The sequence below is a fragment of the Equus quagga genome, chromosome 1 (assembly GCF_021613505.1).
Source record: "Equus quagga isolate Etosha38 chromosome 1, UCLA_HA_Equagga_1.0, whole genome shotgun sequence".
NCBI lineage: Eukaryota > Metazoa > Chordata > Mammalia > Perissodactyla > Equidae > Equus > Equus quagga.
Window position 1 is genome coordinate 86,606,725 of NC_060267.1, and position 15,077 is coordinate 86,621,801.

General features: G+C 36.6%; 1 protein-coding gene across 3 annotated transcripts in view; it reads right to left on the minus strand.

The window, feature by feature from the left end:
* SCAI (suppressor of cancer cell invasion) overlaps window positions 1-15,077 on the minus strand; it is a 143,243-nt gene that overhangs the window by 36,224 nt on the left and 91,942 nt on the right. For all 3 annotated transcript variants that reach the window (XM_046644665.1, XM_046644669.1, XM_046644676.1), the window contains 9 exons: window positions 11,445-11,540; window positions 10,813-10,899; window positions 9,580-9,678; window positions 4,642-4,738; window positions 3,023-3,121; window positions 2,715-2,867; window positions 1,417-1,518; window positions 1,082-1,183; window positions 264-342 (listed from right to left, as the gene is read on the minus strand). In XM_046644665.1, the coding sequence (XP_046500621.1) occupies window positions 264-342; window positions 1,082-1,183; window positions 1,417-1,518; window positions 2,715-2,867; window positions 3,023-3,121; window positions 4,642-4,738; window positions 9,580-9,678; window positions 10,813-10,899; window positions 11,445-11,540 (914 nt within the window). The remainder of the gene's footprint in view (window positions 1-263; window positions 343-1,081; window positions 1,184-1,416; window positions 1,519-2,714; window positions 2,868-3,022; window positions 3,122-4,641; window positions 4,739-9,579; window positions 9,679-10,812; window positions 10,900-11,444; window positions 11,541-15,077) is intronic.

Below are 15,077 nucleotides of genomic sequence, written 5' to 3' on the forward strand. Positions count from 1 at the left end.
ACGTGATTTTGGCCAATTGGACAGTAAAGTCGCATTTAGGATGTGAATTTGCTGATAATTTGTGAACTTCATCATACAATATTTCAGCAAATAAAACAGACTGGGGTATCTACAAGATTGCCAATTCAACAAATAGACCAGGTTTCTAATTTGGAAGCCTTTCTAGAAAGCTTGAGATGGTCTGTGGGCTGAGGGCCACTGTCTTGTAGAAAATGAAGAGAATTCAAGCCCTGCTCACAATAGGGAGCATTCCTTTATTGTACCTTCACTATCAGAACGACCTGTGGGGAAAACGCCAGTGGCTGACAGGTAAATCAGAAGCACACTATTGGCAGGCAGCTCCTGAAATGGAAGAAAATCACATATACAAAACAACAAACAGAGAAAATAACAGTTTTACTTAAAGTTCACAATACTACAAAGTAGTGGGAAAAACAATAAGCTAATTTAACATATTATTGTCTTCTCCAAGAGAAGAGTCACTCTTGTTGGTTCCAACTTATACCTGTCTACACAGCAAAGATTCATTACTAATCTATAATCTGTAACCATTGCCAAAAGTTTTGAAGACATTCTCTGCTTCAAAACTCCCATCATTTAGAGAATGTTCTCTGAATAACTTGAAATGGAGCAGTAAAGATCCTTACTATAGGTATAAAAGACAAAGTCCCATGCATGGCTTTCTCTGTATAAACTTTGGGAGGAAGTCCCTACTTCTCATAGCTCCTTCAGATGACCAAAATGTTCCCCAGAGCTGTTTGCATATATTATAAGCTTATGCAACCTGCTCCTGTTTTTTAGTTCTGCATTGTAGTAGTTACGCCTAAAGTAGTTTAGTATAAAAATCTGGAGGAAGGAGAATGATAGTCAATATCCTCATTAATTAATGGTAAGAAATATTCATAACATCACGAGCAATTTCCATTCCAAAAATAGCTATGATTAGGATATTCTAATGGGAGTTTTCGTTTTCACGTTTTACCTAAATTCTTGACTCAGATATTCGAAGAGAAGAGTGACTCTCAGATTCTACTTAGGGCACACTTTCCCCATACAGTAAAAAGTACTGGGTCATATATACCTTAAAAGATGCTGCTAAGAACGTGTAGAGTTGGCTGAAGGTTGGTTTGTACAGCAGATACTTGTGGGGGTTTTCTCGTCTGGTAGGCTTGTCAGCTGATTCCTATATTTACACACAGAAAACAAGACACACAAGCTGTATTTGACAGATGAATTATCAACGCTTTTTTTTTCTATCCTCTTCATCAAATATCTTGTTTTTGCTCAGCATTACTGTTACACTCATCTATTTCTCCTATGTGTCATCAAGAGAATTCTTCATTTGCTGAACCATACATTCCATGAGGAGCAGGAGCAGCACGAGTGTTAGCAAAACTGCAAATGTAAGAAGATCACCTGCATTCCTGGCTTATTCATCTGGGAAGCTAAATTCATTGGCTCCCTTTCCAGGGCTTGTAACATCCGGAACATGTCAACAGTTAGTTCACTGAACTTAACCTGCAAGGAAAACAAACCTGACCGTTAACGGGGTACGCAGACCTTGAAATCTTTAATTGTATTATTACTCTTGACATTCATGTGTACTTTATGACTCTGGGTGTTTTATTCTCCAGTATTTTATTATGAAAAATTTCAAATGACAGAAAATTGAAAGAATTATACAGTGACACCTGTATGCTCATTATCTAGATCCTATAACATTAACATTTTTCTATATTTGCTTTATCACGTTATCTATCTATATATCTATCAATCTATCAATTTCCTCAGGTATTTTTACAAACAAAAAGTAGTCATGTAAACACAGAGATCTATATTAGGTCCTATAAAATATGCTAACTTTTGGCAGAACAGCCAGGCTGAAAACAGCTATGGCCTACATTTTATAACCTGTCCCTTATGTTTTGGCACTATAGAATGATACTACAGTATCCTGTTCTACTCTGAATAATACTTCTATAGAACTTTAGGAAGGCAATATTTTAATTTACAGAAAAATGTTTTAATTTAGAAATTTGCAAATTAATGGCTATAAAAGCAAAAATTGGAGAACTAGACAAAGTTAACAAAAATGATTGGTGTAAGGGAAGGACCCAAAATTTAAATTTGTGCAAATAATGCGTATTAAAAACGTATTCTCTGGTGACTTTTCCAATATACCATAATTTCCAGTACATTAAATCCTCATCATATGGGACTGTTCTGTCATGAAAAAATAGCTGAAATTTGCTTTTGACAAATGTACTTAAAAATAATTCCTCCCCACTTTTTGCCTGATTGTAAAAGTAATACACAGATTTAGAAAGTTGTAAGAAAGAAAATAAAAATCACCTATAATTCTGCTATTCAGAGATAAATCTTTTATGATATTGGTAAGTTTCTTGCTAGTCTTTTTCCTGCACGTATATGTATATAGACATTTTAACATATATGAAATAATTCAGTTTACAAAGTTCCATAACAAGTTTATTTTCTCTTACCATATCACAAGTATCTTCCTTTGTGATTAAAAATTCTTTCTAAACCATTTAAATGTCTGTAATATAGTCCATATATGAACACAGCATAATTTAATTAACCATTTCCTCACAAATGGATGTTAGGATATTTACAGGGAAATAATAATTCTGTAATAATCAAAAGCACTATTTTCCCAAGTGCATTTTAAGCATAATTCCTCCACAATTCTTTACCTGGTTATTACAATTACCAATAATGAGCGCATCGGCCAGAGACAACTGCCCCACGATCATGCCCTGTTCCAGCAATGGGGCTCCTGTCTCAGCAAGGCGATTAGACGTGATCACAATGGTGTTGTCATCATTTAATACCATTACAGGGTCCGCCTGTGGAAAAAAGCAATAAATAATGGACAGCCAAGATGAAATGTCAATATAAGAAATTATTCCTTCCTCTTGACATATACACATGATAAAAATGTATACCACATAGGCATTTACTTGTCCATCATTATGAGAACCTTTCTGGTCAAAAAACTGACCTCAATGAAAGCTGCTACTTCTTGAAGCACCAAGTTCCATTCCACCTGATCTTCAGTATTAAAGCGGTGAGTGTAATCTTCAATTTCATCAGACAATTCCTGATTTTAAAATACCACAAAGAAAAATGGTTATGGAAAAAAACATAAAAATAGATTGCTATAGTGTATCATATTCCTGGCAGAAATTGATATAGTTAAGAAGTTTGATTATTATCAATATACAGTCCCAATTATAGCCCAAAACAAAGAATGAAAACTACATGGATTTGCTTCAAAAATCAAAAACTCCAGAATGACACACATCAATAAGATCTTCGGAGAGACCCACAGTGACCCGGGTCTACTCACTGCTATTAACAACTATCAATTTATTAATAGAAAACTCTTGTGGGGCCAGCCTGGTGGCGCAGCGGTTAACTGTGCACGTTCCACTTTGGCGGCCTGGGGTCCGTTGGTTCGGATCCCAGGTGCGGACATGGCACTGCTTGGCAAGCCATGCTGTGGTAGGCGTCCCACATATAAAGTAGAGGAAGATGGGCACAGATGTTAGCTCAGGGCCAGTCTTCCTCAGCAAAAAGAGGAGGATTGGCAGATGGTTAGCTCAGGGCTGATTTTCCTCAAAAAAAAAGAAAAAGAAAAGAGAACTCTTGTAACAGTTACAAATAAATACTGTTTAGCTGATCTTCTTTGGATTTATATCATCCTGTTTTTTGGAAATAGTCTTATTAACAACTGGAGGTGGAAGACGACAGAGAAGGACTTGTCAAAATTAGCATGTTATACTTGAATACCAAAAATTAAGAAGTATGCCATTGAAACCACAAACTGAATACAGAGTGCCACTAGAACGCAGGATGCAACAATTATAGTTATTAAGTGGATCCTGAATGCAGTTAACTCTTAATTATCTGAGTTAATGAAGTTACCCAGGTTAATGAAGTACAGAGACATGCAGACATACTAAAGGGACGGAAAAACCAAAATTCATTCACAATACCTTTGTAAAACATTATATACTTTTTTTGACCTGACCTTTCAATTATTTTCTCTTAAACTAAATATTTTAACTTTCATTTGCATTTCCTAACCATCCACTGATGTGGATGATAAAATGTAAAACATGCTGAAGAGATAAAAGCAAGGAACTAAGATAATTATCTCTGATTAGTGAGTGTTTGAAATATGAAGAGAATTGGAAAATTTTGTTATCATTACCCTTGTCATAAGCTACCATATTCTGAATGTTGTAATAATTTAGATATATCAAAAATTATTTTTACCTGAATCTATTTTTATTTATTTATTTTTTTGAGGAAGATTAGCCCTGAGCTAACATCTGCCGCCAATCCTTCTCTTTTTGCTGAGGAAGACTGGCCCTGATCTAACATCTGTGCCCATCTTCCTCTACTTTATATGTGAGACGCCTGCCACAGCATGGCTTGATAAGCAGTGCACAGGTCTACACCTGAGATCTGAACCGGTGAACCCCAGGCCGCTGAAGCAGAACGTGTGAACTTAACCACTGTGCCACCAGGCTGGTCCAAAATCTATTTTTAAAAAACAAAATTACCCATACACAATCAGAGATTAGGATTTTGATTATTTTAAAGGACACTTACCTTCACCAGATCCTTCACAACATCCATTTTGTTGAGAAGAAGACAAACTACTATAAACCTCGCATAGTATCGTAGCTTCTTAACTACCAACTCAGGTCTATGGTAGATAAATGGAAAATTACTCATTAGATTAAAAAAGGAAAGATGCTTTTTGATTTTTCCAACTTTCTGATAGCTTTTAAGCTCTTTGATCCTATTTGGCACAGTTATAAACATTTCTGCACATAACTTACACTCTTTTAACACATTTCTTACTCACTGATTCATTATGTTGTTCACTCATATATTCAATCACTGAACAAACATCTAGAACTTCGATGCATCAGACCTGATGCTACGTGCTGAAAGCAGAATGACAAACAACAAACAACTATGGACACGGCCCCTTCTTCACAGCTCTTACAAAAAGAAAAGTACTAAAAATGTTGACGAGATCAATACTTAAAATACAGTGGAATAATTATAACGATAAGAGAAATAAAGGATGCTATTTGAGCCTAAAGGACTGGATCTTGGGTGCCAGAAGGCTTCCTAGAAAGTAATGTTTAAATCAAGACTCCAAGGAAGAGTAGAAGACGACAGGCAGGAAAATAGGAGGTGGAAAGAGGTCCCGGAAGAACATTCTTTGTTTTGAAATCTTACTTTTCTGACATTAATATAATCAAGCCAGTTTTCTTACACTTACTGTTTGTATGCCGTATCTTTTTCTATCACTCTACTTTCAAGCAGCTGTGCCTTTTTATTTTAACGCATCTTTTGTAGACTGTGTATAGTTAGGTCTTGCTTTTCCAACCACTTTGACAATCTCTGCTTTGTCCACTCAGGTACTTGGACCATTTACACTTAATGATATTGTTACTTTGGGTGGGTGGGTGTGTGTCTCCCACCTTGCTATTTGTTTTCCAATTGCCCCTTCTGTGCCTGTGTTCCTCTATTGCTCCTTTCTTGCTTTCTTTTGTTAATGAAATATACTGTAGTGTCCCACTTTACATCCCCTGTTGGCTTCTTACTTATATCTCCTCATTATTGTTCTTTTAGTGGTTGCTAGGAGCAGCAATACGCATTCTTATCAAAGGCTATTTCCAATCAATTTTGCGTCCTTTCATACCTGATCCTTTATGCTTATCCCTTATCAATTCAACCCTGACATTCCCAATTTCCACTTCCTACATTACAAATATAATAACCTTACAACAGTATATTCTTGACATTTTCCATAATAGAATTTTTTAAAAATCCTCTTTGATCCATGAATTATTTAGAAATGTGTCCACTAATTGACTAATTTATTGACTTTTAAAAACTATGTTTTCATTCTTAATTTTTAATAAAATGGCCCGAAGGTTAGAAACATATACTTGAAGTTATCAAAACCTGTTTTGTGGCAAGTATAAGTCAATTTCATACAAGTTTAATATCAGCTCGAAAATGATGTACATTCACATATTGTTGCATGCAATTTTATGCACATTAGAACAACTTTTTAATTATGCTACTGAAATCTTTTAATTTGTCTTCTTGATAAATTATTAAGTATGGTATATTAAAAATTTCCATGTATATTAGACCGTTTCTCAATTTCCCCCCTGAAAATATGCCATCTTTTGCTTTTTTTATTATAATGCTACATTATTGGGCATATACAAGTTTAAGATTTTTATACTTTCCTGAGTTGCTCCTTTTTATCTTTATGAAGTAAACCTCTATCCTTAATAACATTTTCTGCCTTAAATATAAATAATGTACACATAAATATAGCAGCATTTCTTCCCCTTAGTGTCTGTCTCATTTATGTTTTTCTGTGTACCTTATATCTTAGGAGGATATCTTGTAAACAGCATATTATTGGATTTTTCTTAAAAACGCATACTGATAATCTTTGACCTAGGAAGTGTAGATCACTCTCATTTACTGTGATTACCAATGTGCTTGGACTTGCTTCTACTTTATTTTGTGCCAATCACGCTTTTTAGTATACATTCCTTTTCTACCTTTTATTGTAATGATCATAATTTTACTATTCGCGTCCCTCCCCCTTCTACCTATTTCGAAGTTACACATTCTCCTTATGTTCTTTAAAATATTTTTCTTAATATTTTAACAAGCAAACTTTACTTGTTCTAAGCTTCTTCTGAATAATAAATGGATCTTATTAGTGTGATCTAATTCCTTCTCTTCTTCCATGTTATTTTCATCCAGGATTTGGTCCCATTTTATCTTGATAACCTCAATTAGTCATTATTACAATGATTACTGTCTCATGAAGTCTGTGCTTCTTTAGGAAACAAGGGGATAACTTTTTCTCACCAATCTTTGTATACCACCCCTTCCTTCTAGTTTCAACTTTCCTCTTCCTGGAAAAATCCTTTACATCAGCAAACCAACCACTCCCCTGTGAAAAGTCATCCTGTGACCCTCACTGGAAAGGTCGACATCAGATCTCCCTTATAAACGCTACTACTAGGAAGTGTCAAGGTCTTCAAGTTTAGATTCACGTTTCCTGCTATAAAAAATTTCAATACTGTCACCACTAGAGTTGATATCATGATTCTCTTGACAAAGTTCTTCTTGCACTCCAGAATTGCAGCTTTTTCCAACCTGCCAGGCCCACTACTTGTAGGTCACCGACTCTTTAAGTATATAGCTGCGTGAGAAATGTTTTTCCAGGTGGCTAGCTGCAAAATCTCCCCCAACTTCAGTGCGCTCAGAAACTTTACCTTCTCCACCTCTAACTCTGACCAGGTTCAGCCTCAGTCATGTGCAACAGCTGGGGTTTGCAGTTCCCAGGACAAGTGCGTAAGTGGTAACGTCTCCTCTACTGAGCAGGATGAGCCCATGGCATGACACATTCTGAGAGTTATCTATGCTTAGTGACAGGCAGTCACGCTGCTTACTGCTGGAACATACCATTCCTCCTGGCTTTGACACAATCCTTAGGTACTGAGACAGTGCAGAAAGAACTCGCCCCTTTAAGGAGAGATTTTTTAAAGCAACTGTGAAATTGTGGAATACCTTCTTACTTAGCTTTAATCTAGCGGCTGCTGATTTTAGCAGCTGTTGCTAACTGCCACCTTGACTGGCCCCCTAGCCCTGTGTGAACTAAGAAACAAACCACCTACAAATTGAACAAAGGCCACCCTAAGGTACAGGGAACAAGGTCAAGATTCTGCACGCTGGATTGTCCTTTGATGCTAAGTTAGTGGCCCCAAGAGATTTTGTCATCTTGGTTCCAAATAATTCCACTTCTGTTCATCTGCCCTGCTCTAGGAGGCAGCACAGGAAAACAATTCATATGTGGTGTTTGCTATTAGGATAGGAAATGATTTTAATAAATTAAACTGCTGGGTTTTAAGCCAAGGGGCCCAAGGCCAATTTGCAAATTAGAAAATACAGAACAGTGAATTGAACAAGTTATTTCACTGCTGCTTAAAATAGCTCTTTGCTTCTATGTCTTTTCCATACTGATAAATTGTTACATAGCCCTTTTGCACTTTAAGAGATACAATTTGTCTTACCAAGAATTCAGATAAATCATATATGTATGCAAAAAACAGGGGGGGAGGTTGGAGGAAATATATCTGTAGTGAAAATATGTGAAGCAAACCATAAGAAAATCTGAAGGAAAAGTAACAGATGGAACTTCTGATAGAACAGCGAAGTAACACAATGACCAAAAGACCTTGGGGGGAAAATGCAGAATTCAGCATCTACACAGCTTACTTGTATCAAAAGAAACTCCTCCAGACAAGTTTGAACATGATTTGCAAGGGAATGAAGGGGATTTACAAGAGTGGGGCTTTCCAAAAATGTTGCTGTTTAGCTGGAAATCGAATGATAGCCAACCACAAAGTGTTCTCTAGAAAAATATGTGAAAACCATGTTTTCTTCTATTGCTAAGAAAATATAATCTTTCGCTGTATAACAACTCTGAGTTCTGTCGCTGGCAGCTGAGAACATTCAGATCTTCTATGCCTGAATTTTCTCTTCCAATAATTCTAGGAATGCCAGCAACAAAGATTCTTGAGCAGCTCCCTGATTTCTTCAATAATTCCATCCTCATATGGAATTTATAACATCACAGTCTACCTGTACCCCAAATATGTCTGTAACTCCCGGGAGAAGACAACCTCTGAAAGGGAAAGAGCACACCTGCACACCTTCTTCTCTTGTTTCTTCCTTCACTCACCCAAGCATCTACCACACCATATACAATAAATGCTCAATAGATTACTACTGGGAATGAAAAACACGATTTTTTCTCCCTAACAATGGAGCTATAAAACTGCAAAACAGTACTGGGTTTATAAAAGAAAATTTGAACAGCATTAGCAGCCTTTTCTTTAGTCCTTCATGACAGTTGTCAACAGGCTTTTGAAGGCATGTGAAATACGATCACACAGGCCGGGGCCGAGTGGTTACGTTTCACTGGTTCGGATCCTGGGCGCAGACAGGGCACCGCTCGCCAGGCCAAGCTGAGGCGGCATCCCATATGCCACAACTAGAGGGACCCACAACTAAAATATACAACTATGTACCAGGGGGCTTTGGAGAGAAAAAGGAAAAATAAAATCTTCAAAAAAGAAAAAGAGATCATACAGCTAAAAAGAACAAAGGTTATCAGTTAAGCCTCACTCTGGAGTTGTTTCTTGTCTATGAAACTTTGTGTGATCCGATCTTTCATAAAGAACTGATCCGCCCTCCTCTGTGCTCTGACTCTATCTGGGACTGTGACATCTCTTACAACATCTACAATATCTATTGCTTTTAGGTAACATACCCCTGTATGTTTAAGAAGGCCAAGGATAGAGTAGGTACTCACTAAAGCCCAGTAAATGAATAAAAGTTATAAACAAATATGTTTTTCTGCATAATTTCCACACACACTAAAAATTTTGAATATTTTATCTTCCTCTTTCTAAAAACATAGTGGGTGCATACCTGTCCTCTTTATTGACTTGAGAATAATAGGATCTCTGTCTGATCGCAGAATAGAAGGAGAACGCCTCATTCAGATAGCTGGTCTCAGATGTGCGTAGGCTATGAGAGAAAAATATCCTTAAATTTGACAGTGTCTCAAACTCTTTACCATGATAAATATTTGTTCCATTATTCCTCTATTCGTCTACATGAGGGGATGGGAGTGACTCTCCTAAATCTGAATCAGCAAAGCAATAATCATATCACCCTTAAAATGTGTAAATAATAATCGAAAAGAAATACCTGCCCGCTGCTCCCAGGCCTCCCCTGATGGCACCCCAAGTGCACACTATTCTCATTCCTCAAAGGGACTCCCCAGACAGCATTCCACCCAGTTCAATCTCTCTCTCCAGCACCAGAGCCTCCATGACCTTCCCCAAATCTATACAGTCACGTGTCCTTTGGCCCTTTAGCTTTTCCTCACAGGACTCAGAAATGCACTAATCCATATTAATCTTCAGAGGATGCAATGAATTAGGTTCTCTGTTTAACATTTCTAGTTTTACAAGAGACTTCTTAAGAAAATATTCTACCCAAGAGAGTGATTCTAATGGTGGGAATTTTGGGTAGCATGCCAAAAGACAGGGAGGGGAAGGAATTTTCTGGCCTATTAAATTACAAATGGTCCAAGTCTTTTTATGGTATACCTGATATTACTTCATGATAATGAGAGCTAGATTCCTAAAAGGAGTTCTCTTCTTCCCTTGACTCATGGGTGGGACTATATAGATGTCATTGCTCTAAGGATATAATCAAAAGTATCTTTATGCACTTCATGTGAGCTTTCAGACATATGCTAGAAGTCTGAGTTTTCAAGTATCCTCCTGAAAACCACTCAAACACACGAGCTATGACATGTCTCTGTATAATATCAAAATTTAAGTGAAGCTGTTAAGAACTATAAACTCGTTTAGGATTTATCATTTACCTAAAACCAAGATCACACTTCTTTAAGCTATAAATGAGTCTGACCAAATGAACTGTTTGGAAGGTGAGGCTTTGAAGCAAATAATGTTACTTTGATTATGGAAGGTCATTTCATAACACTGTCTTGATCAATATGATCTGAACTATTGGGCTTCATTTGTAACTCTTTAGTTTTCTCTCCTACCAAGTAAGTACATTACGCATATTTCTGCATGCTGTGTTCAAATCAGGACAACGGTTTATTTTTTCCATACTCAGTTCACTTACTAATAATGGTAGTATAGCTGCCCAATCTTAGAAGCAATTTCCCCTATTTGCCACCGCTTCAAGCCATACCGATTATCCAAGACTTGTCTGTTTTATATAGGAGATAAGAAAATAGAAATGAGACATAAATTTCAAAAATAACCAAATCTGTAAATTTAATAGGATAAAATACCACCCAATTCAGCTTGAAATACTGAATTCATGAATTCAGGTTCATGAATTTTTCATGAGATTTCAACATAATCATTCAATTAAATTCAAAAAGCATCTATTAAAGTCTATTTAAAGTAAGCTGAGATATAAAAAGAAATTTCTTTGAGCTATGTTCATGAAAATTAGAAGCAAAACCCCCAAATAGCTTTGGCTAATAAACAACATCTATTTTAGAATGACACCATGAATCAGCCTGCCTATGTTAGAGTTAAGCTGAACCATTTCAGATAAAATATTGTCTTTAAAAATCAGATAAGAATATTACATTTTAAAACCTTAAATAAATTTTTAAAAAGTCAATTTGTTTTCATTTGGGTAATGAAGATGAAATACATTAAAATGCACCGAGAGAAAGCACTGTGGTTGGTAGTAAAGATTTAAATGGACCTCCACTCTCCTTTAACATAAAATTCCTTTACCGATGCTGTTGCTGGAACTTCCAGAGTTTGGTGTAAACATCAAAAGTTCTTCCAAAATAGGACTGCCACTGCTTCTGTCCATATTGTGGCAAATCTCTGTAACAAGAAATACACATAAATTAATTTTAAATCTCTTACGTTATTTGGAAATTAAGTCTTGTGATGGTACAAACTGGATAGATTTAACGTATTTGCATTCGAGCTTTCTTTTTTAAAAAAGTTTAAATTTTTGGAGAAGAAATAGTTCTCTAACAAGGTGGAGGATGTGCTCTTTCCTATTCTTCCCTGCACCACTGACAGCTCATCTTAGTTTCTGTTGTAGATGCCTCTGCCAGGAGGTTTCTAGCACGCTCCTTCCTCTCCCTGGGGAATCTTATTCCTACTCACTTACATACCGTTAACTTCCAAATGTTTATCTTCACTAAGAACTCAGCACTCGGAAAACACTGCTTTAGGGAATATATCTACAAGCTGATGTGCAAGTGGTATTGTTGTTCTCAACTATTCTGTCCTCTCCCCAAAGGTGAAACCATACGTCCCTGTCCTTGGGCTGGTGACTCACAGTGCATCCCTCAGAGACAAACACTTCCCTACCATACAAACTCTGGGCCTGGCATATAACTTTTTGGCCAATGAAATCCAGTTGTAAGTTATCTACACCATGTCTGGGAATATTCAAGAGATATTACATGGGTCAGTATTTTCACATTTCCACCTGACCTAAGACAACACAGGGCTGCTCCTCGGCCCGGAAAACAGTAAAACACTGAATGGAGCCTCAGAACTACAACCTGGAGCTAACCTGGGAGCTACAAAGCAATCTCTATTGTAGTTAGGCACTAACATTTGAGAGTTGTTACAGCGGCCTTACTCAGGACAAGCCACTAGAGAAACCGGTTCTAGGAGCAGGTTATTGCCATAACAAATGCACAACATACGTGACACTGGCGTTGGGACTGAATGGCAAGTAACTGCTACCAAAGGCTGGAAAAATGATGACACACATAATACAGTGACAAAACTGCATTTACCTGCAATAACTTGGAGAACAGACAATGTGGATTTATACAAAGAAGCCAGGAAAAATAGTATGCTACTAGCCCTGGATGCTATTAGCTGTACTTAATAAAATACAAGACAGAGATGAACTCAGAAAAGAACTACTTATAAGCAGGGTTGAAAAGAGAAAATCTGCAAATTCCAGGACTTTCAGGACAGATAGCAATTTCTAATGCATAAGTGTAAAAGATACAATTGAGAAATGTTAGCTAGAAATGCCACTTAAAACTGAGTTCCATCCTCAGAGCAAAACTTCTTCATTAAAGCCTGTGAGTAAATATACAAAAATTGCCCCAAGTACATTCTTTCAGAGGGAAAAAATAGATCAGGGAAAAGAATCTAAGGATTTGGCTGTCTTGTGGAAACCTGATAAGCTCAAGGTATCTGTAATAAAGTCTAGAAGAGAGAGAGAGGCATGTCTCAAACAACTGTGGGTATGGGCTACTGGTACTTGGAAGCTAACTTGAATCAAACGGAGAAAGTCAACTAAATCTTGTGAGAGTTGTACTGACAGAAGTCATTGTTTTATAAAAGAACAATAATCGTTCATTGATTACAGTGTGGTACACTTCTTATCCCAGTCTAGGACTTGCCTTCTCATTTTTAATTTTTTTATAAGTAATTATCAAACTTATCAATCTTAATCTTTATGTTCAGTGCTTTTTCTGTCTTTTTAAAGAAATTCATCTATACAATATAGTCTTTTAAAAGATTTAAAATTTTGCCTTTCAAATTTAACTCTTTAAAATAACCAAAATTGAATTTCAGATATGTATAACAAATTCTATCTGAATGATTTAAAATAAACACATATATACCCTTTTTTTTGAAAATTTAGGTGAGTTTATTCTGAGCTGAAATCTGAGGATTATAACCTAGGAGAGTCTTTCCACAAAGGAACAGAGCACTCCAAAGAAGTGGGGGTATATAGGGTGGTTATATACCCTCAAAGAGGATGTTTCACATATGACTGAAATGTCCCTTTGACAATAGTCACAAGGCTGCTCTGTCGGCACAGCGATTGATGGAAACAGCAGATAGGTCTGCTGTCTCGGTGAACCCTGCAGGGTGGCAGGTCTGTTGCCTCGAGCTGAGCGGTCACAGATGAGCACTGCAATCGGTTCCCAGCCTAAGGAAAGATGCTTAATCTTTAAGGAGATGCCAACATTGGGAGGGGGAGGGAAGTTGCACCTTTATCTCAAAATGTCTAAGCAGATATACAAATGCATGCTCAATGGCCACAGTCAGGCCCTTTTGGAAAAAACAAAGTCAGGCTGAATTAGGTTTATACCAAATGGCTTCCTCATATACTCCAATATATCCTATTGCTTGCCATTTCAATTTGTCATTTCCCCCTTTTGATCTCTAATCTTTCGATAGAAAGCATTGATGATCAAAATATTGTCCCTCGGCGCCAGGGTGGTTGCTGCCTGCCCTGGGTCCATCATGTCCGTCGGTGCTAGGCTTTTATTTCATTTATTTGCCTAGTCATCCACGCTGGGGGAATAGTGGACAAGCATAGAGTTATATACCATATATACCCTTTTGCCTAGTATGATAGAACTAGAATTGCAGTCATCAGTTTCCCCTTATGTTGTGTCTCAGCTCTTTGTTCGATTCCACTCGTCTGTTTTTCTACTTCCTCATTAACATTCTATTAATTACTATAACTTTATAAGTCTGGCATGTTTCTTCTTTTTTGGGAGTACCCTGGCTATTCTTGGTTCCTTATACTTGCATATAAATTTTAAAATCAGCTTATCAAAGTTCTACCAAAAACAAAACAAAACAAAAGCCCTAATGAGTTCTAATGGGAAGGAATCTAGAGATCTACTTGGATAATTGACAGTTTTAAATAATTTTTAGTGTCAATAGTATCTCTTTCCATTTATGTTAAAAACATTGTCACTAAGTAAAATTTACAACTTTTTCCATAAAGGTCTAATATTTCTTGGTTCACATTATTGCAAGGTCTCATATTTTTGTTGCTTTTGTGAAAAGTATCTCTATTTTTTAAGTTACGTCTTTAAAAATTTTTTTCACGTTAGAAAGTTTCAAACTTATACAAAAGTGGAAAATAGTACAATGAACTCCCATGTACCATCTCCAGCTTCACAGATTATAAATTTAGGCCATCCTTTCTACTTGGGGTTGCCAGACAAAATACAATGTTTCTGTTTTGGGGCTCTTTACTTACTCCTTTCCATCAGTCTAACTGTCTATCTCTGTGCTAGTACCGCTTCGTCTGAATCAATACCCCTGTGATCACCACTAGCACTGTTTTCAATTAAGAAGTGCCTGCCGTAGAATTATTCCTATACCAAATGTCTACCAAAATACCTAAAGCAAGGAAAACGGTTAAATGTTTAGTAGCCAAAGGGAAGACTTTTAAAATATAAATTCTCTCATTTAACCAAATTTAACCTTTCAAGTATAAAAGAAATCCTTTATTTATCTCACATAACTAAATAAGCTGAATGTATTTGGTAAGCTATACAAATTTATAGAAATTTGAGGTATATTTTACGGTGATTGGTTGTTTTAGGGGGAAAGGTATATCACTAACATTTTTTC